The following is a 13,816-nucleotide window of genomic DNA, read 5'->3' as shown; positions in this document are numbered from 1 at the left end:
GCATGGTTGCTGGTGCCAGACCAGCTGGTTTGAATATTTCAGAAACTGCTGATCGCTTGGAACTTTCACACACAATAATCTCTAGAGATTACAAGAATGGTGCAAAAAAACAAAAACAAACATCCAGTGAGCAGCAGTTTTCCAGGTGGAGACACTTTGTTGATGAGAGAGGACAGAGGAGAATGGCCAGACTGGTTTGAGTTCACTGGAAGACTATGAAACTCACAACCTTGGTGAGCAGAAAAGCATCTCAGTTCACATCAAACACATCAAACCTTGAGGCGGATGAGCTACAACAGATGGAACATCAGGTTTGAAAGTCAGGTTCCGCTCTTGTCAGTGAAGAAGGCTACAGTGGGCACAGGCTCACCAAACTAGACAGTTTAAGATTGGAAAAAGACCAGGCAATGTCTTTCTAATCTTCAATATTCTCTTGTGTGTGTGTGTGTGTGTGTGTGTGTGTGTGTGTGTGTGTGTGTGTGAAAATCTCAGGAGCTCAGCAGTTTCTGAAATACTCAAAGCAGCCTGCCTGGCATGGTTAAAGTATGCTGACATCACTATTTTTCCCCCCATTCTGATGTTTGATGTGAATATTCACTGAAGCTCTTGACCTGTATCTGCATGATTTTATGTACTGTGCTGCTGCCACATGATTAGATAATTGTGTGCAGGGGTACAAGTGTTCCTGTTTTTAACAATATAAAGAGACCTTCATCCTGCAGTCAAACCACCCTTCATTCATTCTCTTTCCCTCTTCTTTTGTGTTTAAACAGTGAGCCCTTCGTCATCTTCTCTGGAGGTCTATCATATGATAAAGCAGGCAGGAGGCCCACTCTAACCATCATGCATGGCAAAGCCATCACAGTGCTGGAAATGGACCATCCTATAGTGGAGTTCCTTGTGCTCTGCGAGACGCCCTATCTCAATGGTGATGTGCACACACACACACACACTTTTCTGTTGAGAACTGAATTGAGAGCTGAGAGATGAATTACAAAGTTCTTTCCTGTGCTTCCTCTGCTTCCCTTTAGACTAATTATATCCCCTTCTTCTTGAATAGAGCTGTCTTCATTTAACCGCATTGATTTCTTCCGAGTTTTTATTCTTTCCATCTTGTTTAAAATGGCTTGGTTCGGGAAAGACATTTGTTAATGGATTATAGAAATGGAAATGATCAGTGGCACAAACAACAGCCAGAAGAGAAAGAAATGATCTGTAATGGGATGAAGCATAGAAAACTTACTTTGCGGCTTTTACATAAAATTTTTATTAGCATCTTCCTAATTACCTCAGCTTTCCAATGGCGTCATAAAGTAAAATTTATTGAGATTGCACACTAAAAAGAAAAAAAAGCATTTCCAAAAGTATTGCTGCACATGTTAAAGATCTCAAACTTGTAAAGGGGTAAACCTCATATCCACTGTAATGTCAGCTGTAAACAACATACACCACCAAATCCCCAGAGTGTCTTTAGCACCTGCAGTGTTAAATGAACTCTTAAAGAGTTTATTTGTGGCCAACTGGACTTGTACAAACACTGTAGTTGTTCTATGAATACTGGATGTTGCTGTGCAGTCCTGATGAGTCATTCTGGAGAACCACATGTAGTCCTGACACATGCTGTTTGTGAATAGGACATTTCGAGGATGCCATAAACTGTGTTCCAAACCAGTGGTACATGGAACAAAAATGTTTCCAATTCATTAGACCCAAACCTGATTTCTAGTGTCTTCACTGAAGCGATTGAGTGAGGTGGTCCTTGTATCCAGTCGAGAGTGGCAATGTTAGGTAATGTGACTGGAGTTTGTAATGAAGCTGTAAGTGATTTTAATGTATTGGTGGAGATGGCACACAGGCTTCAGAGCTGAATCTGAAGTATCTGGGAACATTTGCGAAAGTGCAATTACACTTAAATATTCATTAGGGATTATGAGAGGAAACTACTGCCTGTAACGAATTATAGTGAGGAAATGAAAGGCGATGTCATTCTTGTCCATGCGCAATCAACGTCTTTGCATGTGTTTCATAATAATAAAAGGCCGACACTGTGTCGCAATAGAAAAATCAGCAAGACTTGAATTGACCTGCAGTGTCCTAAAAATCACGAAGAATCGTATCCAGCTCTGTTAAACACAAACACAGGAACATACTGAAGTGCTGTGCTTTTCCCATTTTCTTCACTTTTAACATTTTCTTTTGATTGGGTACAAGCTGAAAGTAAGAAGTGACTGGAAATTGCAAAGAAGACGAAGTGTGATTCATAATTACGGTTGAAGTGGCTGAGTGGGCTTTGAGTACTTTAGGCATTTTAAGTACTTGAGTCATGTTGCATTTAACACACCAGCCTTTCCCCTTTGTTGATATCAATGGCTCAACTTTTTTAGCACGTTTTGTCTGAGGGGATTAAAATACATAGAATACACTTTTATGTTGTATATCCATGAGATTTGAAATAGAATATAAAGAAATCGTGACCTTTAGAAACTCGAAAGGGCGAAAATGCCGATTGGTTTTTGCTTTGGTGATTTTATGGTGTTCAGATGCTGTTTAAGTGAGCTGTAGCACTTTAGAGCAAACTGGTAGAGCAGCATGACCTTTCCTGAAATGTATCAAGGCTTCAAACTACATGCTCAGAAACTTTTTTTGTGCATGCTTACAGAGGTGCAGGAGCCATATGCAGTGGCCGTGCTACTGGAAAAAGACTTCATCGTGGTTGATCTTACACAGAGCAAGTAAGTACACACACATCTCGCCTCACAAGCCTCTGACCTGAAGTAAACATCTCACAACACCCAAGTGAAATTCACGTGGGTGCGATTGACATGTTCATAAAATATCACAGCGCAAAGCATGATCGCAAGTATGCCAGTTCATCAAGTCGTCCATCACTCAGCATCAGCCCCAAGTGTCAATTAAACATGCTGTTATTATGAGATGGAGACAAGGTCAACCCAGCGCACACAGTGTTTTAAGTTGCACTCTAGAGAGTGTTTTAAGTTGCACCAAACACCAGCTGTTCACTTTGCTGCAAAGCTACTTACAGGACATCATTAAACACAAACGTCTACAGCTGAAAATGTTTGAAGCTGGTTTTCTATCCTTTGTCTCTGAGGAAACCTGTGATTTTCCTTTTCTCCACTGCTACAAAGAAATGATTTCTTTGTGCAACAGCCAGCCACAAACTAGCTTAGACTTATTCCTTTTTATTCATGTGTATATTAGAGCTCTAGGGAACATAAATCCGTGGCTTCTTTCTAATTAGGCTAATGTTGGTCTTGAGGGCATAACGTGTAGTACAAAGTGTGAATAATTGATGGTGTTTTTTTTTTTTCCATTGTGTCCATGAAGTTCATATTCTTGCTTATATCATATTTGGCTTTTACCATCACCAATCACAAGGCTGATATTGGTTGTCTCTGTTACATGTTTTAGTATGATGCAGATATTCAATCACATTTTAGAACTTTAATCATTTATAATTTGTCATTTATCAGCATTATAATCAGAGCTCTATCTTAATTGTGGTGTGTTGGCTATAAAACTACAGCCTGTTTTCTGTTTTCATATTTTTCCCAGTTTCCCTATTTTTGAGAATCCCTATCCCATGGATGTCCATGAGTCTCCAGTCACATGCACAGCTTATTTTGCCGACTGTCCCCCTGACATCATCCCCGTACTGTACTCCATAGGAGCAAAACACAAAAAGACTGGCTACAGCCACAAGGTAATTGAGTTTAACTACTTCTATTCTATCTGGTACTGCTGACACTGTATGATTAACCCTCTTAGACCTCTCAGATCAGCCATCGGTACGTGTGCAATTACAGTTTGAACTCCTCACAATGTGTATGTAATTCGACTCTGAATACTGTCATTTATGCCTTGTTTTTGCACGTACACTATGATCCTGAAAATAGGGCCATTAAGGTTTCCATGGCATTTGGGATCTGGGCCAAAAAAAAAAAAGGTCTAAATGCAACCAACCATGTATAATGTTTGTACAGCATTTTGTTTTTGGGTTGAAGTGGGCAAATTGAAAAGTCCTGGTCCCTATCATACTGGAGATAATGCCTGAGCTTTGGCGACCAAATTCAGATGGGTTTATTGATCGTCATTCCACAGCCAAATGTAGATGAATGTGTTGGACATGTGTGGGAAGGCACTGCACCATCACTCATTCACTATCTGGGGATTGTTTTGTACCACAGTGTCTTTGTTGGGGAGTGATGATTTGGACATGTGTTTTAATCTTCTAGCTCCGGTAGGTCAGACCACAATAAATCACAATGACACCATATGTGTATGGTATTAGTAGGCACATTAGAGTGAATCAGAGTCCTCATGACTGACATGAGCAAGTTGGTTGGTTGGTTCCATGTTATTATAATTGTGCCATTGGTAAAAACCCAAAAACAAACTCTAAATACATTTAACTGGGGAAAAAGTATTCTCTTTACAAACTCCTTACATTTTCTATCCCGAACATTTCAAACATTACTCCATTTATAAGAATAAATTCCATGTCAACTCTAATTTAATTTTTCGGGGACATTGACAAAACACCGACATTACCAGGACAAACACTACAGTGCTTGTCTCTACAATTTGCTGTCTTTGTCTACCAAATGAATAAAGTCTAAATAGCATTCTCTATGGACAGTATAATGCAAAGAAGCATTGGTAGTAGCATTGAGGAAAGTGATACATTTAGCTTTTTTATACTGACAAATGCCATACAATAAATGTATTATTATTTATTATATATTGTATATTATATGCAATGACTAGATGTGTCATCCTGATGAACTCTGAAACAGGATGACTATCAATAAAAGAGGAAAAGTAAAGAAAGCCTGCAGTATAGTTTGGAGGAAACAGAAATTCTCTGAAATTCAAGTTGGACTAGTTGACAAAGTCAGACATGGTTTGAGTGTTAAAGAATACTGCATGTGATGTAACATGATTCTTTGGGGAAATGGGAATAAAAATTTGTTTTTTCTTTTCTTTTTTTGAATAAAATATATTTTCTTGTTTGTTCTCTTGTGATATATCAGTGGTAGAGAAAACTTTGTTACAGAATCTGATTTTCATTCATTTTTTCAGTAAGTCACACATATCACATTATATATATGTAACCAAGTGGTAAATGGTCTGATTATTGCCTAAGTTAGGAATACTCTGTTATGGCCTGTTATGGCCTAAGTTATCCTGGATTTGTCAGTAAGTAGCGATGTTAGGTACAAGCGAAGAGGCTAGGCACGCACACACACACTACGCAATGTTCTGTGAGAAGTGCGGGAGAGAAGTTCGCTCTTGGGTTTGCTTGGTAGATTTCACACCATCCAGTGTGTTTTTCTAAAATGTTGGGAGTTTCAACTCCTGGAAATTGAAGGTATTGTGCAGTGCAGGAGCTCATAATTTTCCCACTGCTGTATTGTCTGATGTAAAACTTGTTAACAACACTGTAGTCCATTCACTTTCAGATCAATTCCTGAATAAATGTAAATCTAAAGAACGCTTTAAATGTGTTCGAGACTCAGGGCGGAAGCAAGTGCAGATCAAAGTCTTTATTCGTTCCAAAATAAGGTCAATAAACATGAACCGAGATACGCGGTCAAAGCATGGAACGAGATTCGAGACATGAAACACAAAACAAGAACACGAGAACATGACCGGTTAGTATAAGGCTAAACATATATGTATACGTATCTATAATACTGCGCGAACTGCACAGAAACACGAGGGGTTTAAATGACTAACCTAATTAAGCTTGAACGCAGACAGCTGGAAACAATAATGACACACCCTCGAACACCGACCAATAACACAGGGAGGAGACTGAACAGAATCAAAACAAACACACGTGTCCATAGTAAACAAAGTCACCATCGTCCATAATCAAAGAGCGTGCACACTCTGGCTCATGCACGCGCACAGCCTCCGGCCTTCAGTGCACATCGCCCGCCGTAGTGCCGGCTGCAGCGGAGATCGTGACACATAGTTTTAAGATATTCAAATGTTTCCGAAATTTTTTAATTTTGCAAAAATATTTCATTATATTATAATAGATACAGATGGGTGTAATGTTTAGAGAAACAGGTTAGGCAAATAACATGTGTAAAGAGACAGAATGCATCCTAAAATGTGTGTGAGAAACTTAATATAAACTACACTGTTGGTCTGAAAGGGTTAACATCAGTTCATTGCTGATTATATTCTCAATATTTTTTTTTTATCTGCCTCATAGGCTGAAACACCAAGCTGCGTTTTGAAATTTGTTTGTAATTACGCATCACTGTATGACTGTGTTGTCATTATTTCACACACTGGGGTAAGGTGGTTAGTAGTGGATGTTGATAATGATAATAATTACGTTGCTTGTTCAACTGTGTTTCTCGTGTTTTGCTTGTCAGGAGTGGCCGGTCAGTGGTGGCACGTGGACACTTGGTTCTCAAACATATCCAGAGATTATTATCACAGGGTAAGTCTGTGTGTGCGTGTGTGTGCGCGTGTGTGCGTATATAACACCAACTAACTCATCTATACAATATTAACTACAAAGAGAGGCATTCATTTATTTAGGTACACAATGCTCTAATTATGATTAAAGTGACTAACCACACACATAAACCCTCTGTAGTAAGAAATAGCATGAATCTAAGTGTCTATGGATTTTGTTTCTTTTCATATGAAGTCAATAAAGTACCCTCCCAGTTTGCTTTATTGGTAAATGGATCACATTTGGCAGCTTTAATTCAATAGCAATATCGACCATGCATGCTGCGCAGCCTCCATTTCTGCCTCTTTTTTTTTGGTCCCCTTTCTACCCGAGACCGATCAGGACACATTCCAGCTTTGTTCACTTATTCTTTGTCCTACCTCTTCATTGCCTTTGCGCAGACATGCAGACGGATCGATAAAGTTTTGGGACGCCACAGCCAGTAAGTGCCTTACCCTTTAAGTGTACAATGCCACCTCTCTATGTTAGTCAAATGCTCACACTTAAAGGCCTCCTCACAAAATCAATAAAAGCAAAACTTTTATAAAACATTATACTGTGTGTGTGTGTGCGTTTGTATAACAGTAAGACTATATAAGAATCAAAACAATTTGGTCCATGCGAGAGCTCTAAGGCATTATTTTGACTATACTACATTTACCCTTTTATTAAAAGAAGTCAAAGTGTGACCTAAAACAGCTCCACACACTTATTAATCATTATATTTACAGTATATCAGCAGCCCATCACAGTTGATGATTGTAAAGCCATTGTAACGACTTCTCCCTTGATCAGTCACGCTGCAGATGCTTTACAAGCTGAAGACGTCGAAGGTGTTTGAGAAGGTGAAGGGTTGTGAGGGGGGCCGCAGTGCCGAGCTGGTGGAGGAGGACCCCTATGCAGTGCAGATGGTTAGCTGGTGTCCCCAAAGCCGCATCTTCTGTGTGGTGGGCATCAGTGCCCATGTCATATTGTACCGCTTCAGCAAACATGATGCCAATACCACTATCACGGTGAGACTGTGTGTTTGTTCAAACTGGATGCATGAGTTCTTACCTTACACGGATGCATTTAAATAGCTAATGAAAGATTTCTATCTGAAAATGTGTGGTTTCAGATCTGTACATTACTTACTTAAATGCACTGCATCTTTATATTTATACATGGCTGGATATGTTTTTGTTCCCGTAGGCTCTGGAAGTACGTCTGCAGTGTGACGTGGAGGATGTAATCTCACCATCAGACACAGAAAATACGGTGTGTGTAACAGATGTGGGCGCTCACTCTCCTCAGCCACCCAGCCCGCGCAGTAACACCCCGGATAGTGTGAGAGACCGCATCCCCTGCCTAAAGTGAGTGACAACTCACCTAAACTTTTATGAGGGGTAGCATGTTAGCTGGAACAAAATCCTAATTTACTTGTTGCCACTTCCCATCCCATTATCCAATCATATGACAGCTACAAACCAAGAGTGAGGCCCTAACTGCCTTTATTTAAGTCCCTGTGATTGGCTAGTGTCACACTAATTGACAGGGGGAAAGAGAAACAAGGACATAGTTTTCCCTCCCAGAAAGTAGGGCCAATTATCTTGGTATCTGGGACTCACTGCTACGGATGGCTGTTGCATTATTGGGATTCAAACCCATGATCTCCTGACAAACAGGGCAAAGCTTTAGACAGTTTCAAACTGTGACAATTTAGTCATTGATCAATGGTGGAGGCACTTCACTATCAATTTATTTGTGTCATATATATTTAACAATCTTTCTCAGGGTAAAAGATCGCATAATCTGGATGCCCCCTGGTTACCAGGCCGAACTTGTTATCCAGTTGTTATGGGTTGACGGAGAGCCACCTCAGCAAATTACCAGCCTGGATTTAAACTCCGCCTACGGTCTGTGAGTAGCCCCTTTAACACATGGCTTACCTTGAGTCTTTCTCCAGTAATTGACTCATTCATTCATTCATCTTCCATGAGCACATTGTCCTGGTCAGGGATTCCGGAAAACTGGGCATAAGGCAGAAATACACTCTAGGTACGACACCAGTCCATCACAGGCCACCATGAACACACACATTAATACTATATGCAATTAAGAGTACAATTTAACACTGGCATGTTTTTGGGAGATGGGAGAAAACTGAAAAACCCAGTGGAAACCCATGAAGTTATGTGGAGAACATGCAGAACTCAGCTGAAGTCAAGCTGGACCTGGGGCCCCTGGAGCTGCACCCCTGTCTTATCATTTATACTGATCATATAATAAAAGCTGATGTAATCTGCGAAATGGACACCGTACTCTCATTGAATATGAACAGGAACTTGTCCTTAACCTTCTCTGTGAATCAACCATAAAAGCACAAGATATTCATCGGTCAAACTTTATCAAAGGATGGAGCTATTGGAATGGCAGCCAATATAAAAGGCTTTTTGAATTTAAATGAGCTCCTCTCAGCTGCCCACGGCCATTTACAAACCACAAACAAACACTGTTTGTTTGAGCAGCAGCTGAGAAACAGCCAATCATTTTGCTAGAGTGAAAGGACAGGGTGGAGCCTGCTGACAGAGACATCTGTTGGTGTGCCTCTATTTGAATTGCTATGTTATTTACTGATGATTTGGCTGTCATGTGTCTCCGTGTGTGTGCGCACGTGTGTGTGTGCTTCTGTGTGTGTGTGTGTGTAGGTTAGCTGTAGGTAACTGTAATGGTCTGGCAGTGGTGGATTATCTGCAGAAGACAGTGATAGTGTGCATGAGCACTCTGGAGCTGTATGGCTCAGCTGACCCCTTCCAACGCCTCACACGTTCCCCACGGAAGAACCGCCAGTCCACATCAGGTACACACACACACACACACACACACACACACACACACACACACACACATTCAGTTACATAACAGACATATGTAGTGTCACTTCACTGTCTTGTCTCTCTGCCTCCTGTCAGTCTTGTGTCTCTCTCTGTCTCCCTCCGTCACACTCCCACACAATTTACACTCACTCACATACACACAATCAGAAACATTCTCTCACTCTCTGATTGCATGAGACAGGCCGCAGTTACGGATTTGCATTCCGTGCATGTTGTCCATTTTGATATTCTGCTTGAGCACGACTTCTGACAGAGCCAAAAGCTCATGCTGTCACAAGGACACACTTCTACTAATCCAAACTGATCCTCTACCACTCTGCTCCTCCTCTTCACCCCTACCCATATTACACACACACACACACATACACATAAATACACTCACCCACATTCGCATCTCACATGCTAACAACACTCGTGCGCAGGCTCAGAGGGCACAGGAAAAGAAGACACAATAAGTTCAAGAATCTGTCCATCAAAAGAACGCTACAGAGAAGCGGCCATGCTGGCTCCTTTCACAGCAGTCGCTCAGATTTGTCTGTTCAGGCATCCGCATCTTTAGAAACTGAAGATCCAGAGCCGGCATGGTGCTCAGTGTGGAGATGCAGAGGTGGGCAGAAGGGTCATTTAGTCCTGGCAAGCGATGGTTTTGATCCTCTGCTTATGTAAGCTCTTAAATAGAGAAGGACGTTGGTTCAGCACTCACCCACACCCTCTACTTTTTAGTCAGGCGAAAAAGAAAGAAAGACAGAAAACAACATAAAATGAGAACACTGTGCTGTCTTTATCGTTTCATTTATTTGCATAAGGAGATTAAGGATAAGACGGATGCTTCCTTCATTTCATGTTGTTCTCCATGTATGATACAGTACTCTGCTTTTGTTGCTGTTTACACTTATATATGTCACTGTGAGTCCAGTCTTGAAACATCATTAGGACTCAATAGAAGCTAGTGATGCATTGTTGTGACAGATTAAAATGTGTTCCTTTCTGCTTCTGAGAATTAAATTGATGTGTCTTTAATAATACGGCGAAAATGTCGCTAATATTTCCTTCAGTACTATTTAAAAGAGTTATGTTATACATCTTATCTTACTTTTTTTTTTTAATGAACGTTGTTAAAAAGGTCAGTCGAGAATAGTGTGCAGATTGTCTAAAGTCAGGGACAGAGTTTAGTATTTTTCTGTATCCTATAATTCCTTTTCACACACACACAGGCTTCTCATTCTTCCCTTTCACAGTTCTGTTCCTTCTCTCTCTCTCTCTCTCTCTCTCTCTCTCTCTCGCTCTCTCTCTCTCTCGTTCATTCTCTCTCTCTCTTGCACCCACTCATTAAACAGTGAACTTGCTGCGACCGCGGTCACACTCAACTTTTTCACTCGGAGCCTTTTTTGTTCTTTTCTCCTGTCCTCTCTCTCTCTCTCTCTCTCTCTCTCTCTCTCTGTCTCTCTCTTTCTCTCGTGGGTGGCGGTGCTTGGGCATGGGGGCGCTGTCACAGACATTTGCATGCGTGGCCTGTCTAACTTTTATTCAGATTCAAAGAAACGGATCCGTACCTCCTACCAGAGTAAGTGACTGGAGACGCCGCCATGGGTGCCATCAGTGGGGATGCAGTGGCCACAGATGGCATGGGAGGGTGGGGGTACATGAGGTGATTGTATGTTAATTGATTGATGGATTAATAGTATGATTAAATAATGCAGATATTAGGGTTTGAATTAGCATGAAAACATGACATGCTCAAGCTAGTAACTGTGTTAGAAATTAAAGGGGGGTTGTTAGAGCTTAATATTAAGATTAACAATATTAAGAGTAAAATAAGATTAAGAGAATAGCATGTATAATGTTAACCCTTAAATAAAGGCATGTGCTGCCAACAGGTTCCATCCATAACCTCTTATGGCTGCAATTTTAAAAAAAATTCTATTAAACATTGTGCTGCAAATTTCATAGATTTAAACTAAATTAAGGACATACTGAGTTACATATTACATATTATGCTTTTTTTTTAAAATCAATTTTATCAATCACCTATCCTACAGAAATCATAAGGTATCATTTACAATTGTCATTTTGTTTCAAACAAAGCAGTTGTGGAATATTCTGTATGTCCAAAAAAAGAAGAAAAAAAAAACAAAAACAAAAAACAACTGAGACCCAAGTTATGTATTTAAGGGTTAATTCAAGTACCAATGTGTCTATAGTATATAAGGAAGAAATACTTAATATCCAGTCACCTCATGGTCTGTATTCTTGCTAAGCATTTGTCAATTGCTAGAGAACCAATCAGGGTTCTGAAATTCTCCAGCCACTAACAACATTAATAAAACTTCACAATAATAAATAAATTAATAAACATTGTTAATATGTAATATTCTTAGAAGCTGGCACAAACTAATAAATCATTTACCCTTTTTTTTTTTACATTAACTGGGCTTTAATTCTTGTAGGCATATATATATATATATATATATATATATATATATATATATATATATATATATATATATATATATATAAATTTTTTAAATACAATAATTAATTTCATTGTCAAGAGCCGAGCACTTTGAAAGTTAGCTTCATAGCTGTCAGAAGAATTAAGTTCAACATTTCTGTATGAAGAAGTCTTTTGTGTTATAACTGTTATAACACTATAGTGGCTATGGATAGCAGTTATGCTTCTGTATCAATTTTCCTCAACCCTGATTGCTGTGTTTGCTGTTCTTGTTGCTAAATGAGGCTTGCACTGCATTCAGTGCCATGGATTATAATGCTATACATACAGTACATGTCCAATATAAATTCATGCATTTTTTTCAACAGTTAGTCCTATGATAATGTCCCCCTCCTGAGGAAATGTTCTTTCTTTCTTTCTCTGTCTCTCTTTCTCACATGCCCAAAAATATATGATGTGATGGATGCCGTTGCAATGCAGGCCTCATCATATTTGTGCAGTGAATGTTTACTCACACACACTCTCACACACCTTTACACACTGGCCCTATGATGTGGTCGTGCACAACTGTTTCTGGAGGGTTTATACGTCTTTTCCATTAGTGACTGGATAGAGTTTTACATACAGTCACTGTCAGCCTCTATGCCTGATTAGTACTGTAATATACTTCAGTAGAATATCATAACATAGCACTGTATTGAATTGTAGTAATTAATACGTATCTATAAAATTAAAGTGATATGACTTGTCAACGAATTCAGAAAGAGAGCGCCCAAACAAAGCCCTATTTACTCCAGAATTATAGGTGCACCACCCTTATCATCATTATTATGATATATCTGATCTTTTTTATGTGTGTGTGTATGTGAAGTCACTTGCTCTTTTTGTCTGCTCCCTCTTCCTGTGTTCTACTTTCTCTGTTCTCTGATTGGCTGCAACAGGCCTTACCGAACTTTCCGATAACCAGGTATCTTTGGACCTGGAACGGAGCAAATCACCCACCTCAGGTAACCACGCCCACATTTAACTTGAAAAACGCACCCACTTGATTATATAGAGGTCAATACTTTATAGAATTTGTTCTAATAATCGACTACACAGTGAAATGGGGCATCAGCCCTGCTTCAAACTACCATCACGCACATGAACACAGTATTCAAAAAGCAACCACTTCCACTACTGATACTAATGAAATTAAACCTGAAACCCTAGGAGACCATGGCTTTTTTTCATAATAAACGTCTACGTTCATCAATAAGTCCAGATTCATTGCCAACTCACATCCAGTGTTTCAGGGATAGGCTGTGGATCCAAAACAACCGTAACTAGGATAAAGAAGTGAATGAATGAATGACTATATTCTTGAACATGCAAATTTTACATTTGCCTTTTTATAACATTTGCTGGATATCTCAAGGATATGGTAGCTTTGATGCATGATGCTCTTGAATTGAAACCTCACTTTCTTTAGCCAGTCAAGGACATATTCTCCCTCTCTCTCTTTCTTTCTTTCTTTCTCTCTCTCTCTCTCTCTCTCTCTCTCTCTCTCTCTCTCTCTCTCATTCTCTCTCTGCGTTTCTGACTGTAGCAGTCATGGCTTTGATGTATTTTCTCTCTCTACTGTGTGCAGTCTGCTTGAATGATGAGGATCACAGGGGACCACTAGCAAAGTTCTATAGCCTGCAACTAATGGTTAAAGTACAGAGTTGTGTTTGTGTGTGTGTGTGTGTGTGTGTGTGTGTGTGTGTGTGTGTGTGTGTGTGCGTGTGTGTGTGCTGGGGTAATTTAGGTGAGGTGGGTATCACCTATTCGTGTGTTTATGTGTACTGTAGGTGTTTAAGTGACTGCACAATAGTGTATTAAATAAGTATTATGTGTGGGAAAGGCACTCACAGGCAGATGTGATTCAAAAATCATCACACGGTGGAACTATTTATGCATTATATTAAAAGAAAGCTGCTATGAATATTTCACCATACTATGATATTA

The 13,816-nt window shown here is 39.7% G+C and overlaps 1 protein-coding gene across 2 annotated transcripts in view; it reads left to right on the top strand.

The window, feature by feature from the left end:
• stxbp5l (syntaxin binding protein 5L) overlaps window positions 1-13,816 on the top strand; it is a 136,496-nt gene that overhangs the window by 96,877 nt on the left and 25,803 nt on the right. The window contains exons 10-20 of one of the 2 annotated variants that reach the window (XM_053626672.1): window positions 774-928; window positions 2,660-2,732; window positions 3,577-3,724; window positions 6,414-6,481; window positions 6,901-6,941; window positions 7,295-7,512; window positions 7,691-7,851; window positions 8,273-8,398; window positions 9,187-9,338; window positions 10,871-10,939; window positions 12,769-12,834. In XM_053626672.1, coding sequence (XP_053482647.1) covers window positions 774-928; window positions 2,660-2,732; window positions 3,577-3,724; window positions 6,414-6,481; window positions 6,901-6,941; window positions 7,295-7,512; window positions 7,691-7,851; window positions 8,273-8,398; window positions 9,187-9,338; window positions 10,871-10,939; window positions 12,769-12,834 — 1,277 coding nt within the window. The remainder of the gene's footprint in view (window positions 1-773; window positions 929-2,659; window positions 2,733-3,576; window positions 3,725-6,413; window positions 6,482-6,900; window positions 6,942-7,294; window positions 7,513-7,690; window positions 7,852-8,272; window positions 8,399-9,186; window positions 9,339-10,870; window positions 10,940-12,768; window positions 12,835-13,816) is intronic. The other variant, XM_053626673.1, reaches the window with a different exon arrangement.

This window comes from Ictalurus furcatus, chromosome 6 (genome assembly GCF_023375685.1).
Source record: "Ictalurus furcatus strain D&B chromosome 6, Billie_1.0, whole genome shotgun sequence".
In the NCBI taxonomy this organism is placed as follows: domain Eukaryota; kingdom Metazoa; phylum Chordata; class Actinopteri; order Siluriformes; family Ictaluridae; genus Ictalurus; species Ictalurus furcatus.
The sequence above is the reverse complement of the archived record's forward strand: the minus strand, read 5'-3'. Positions and strand labels throughout refer to the sequence as shown.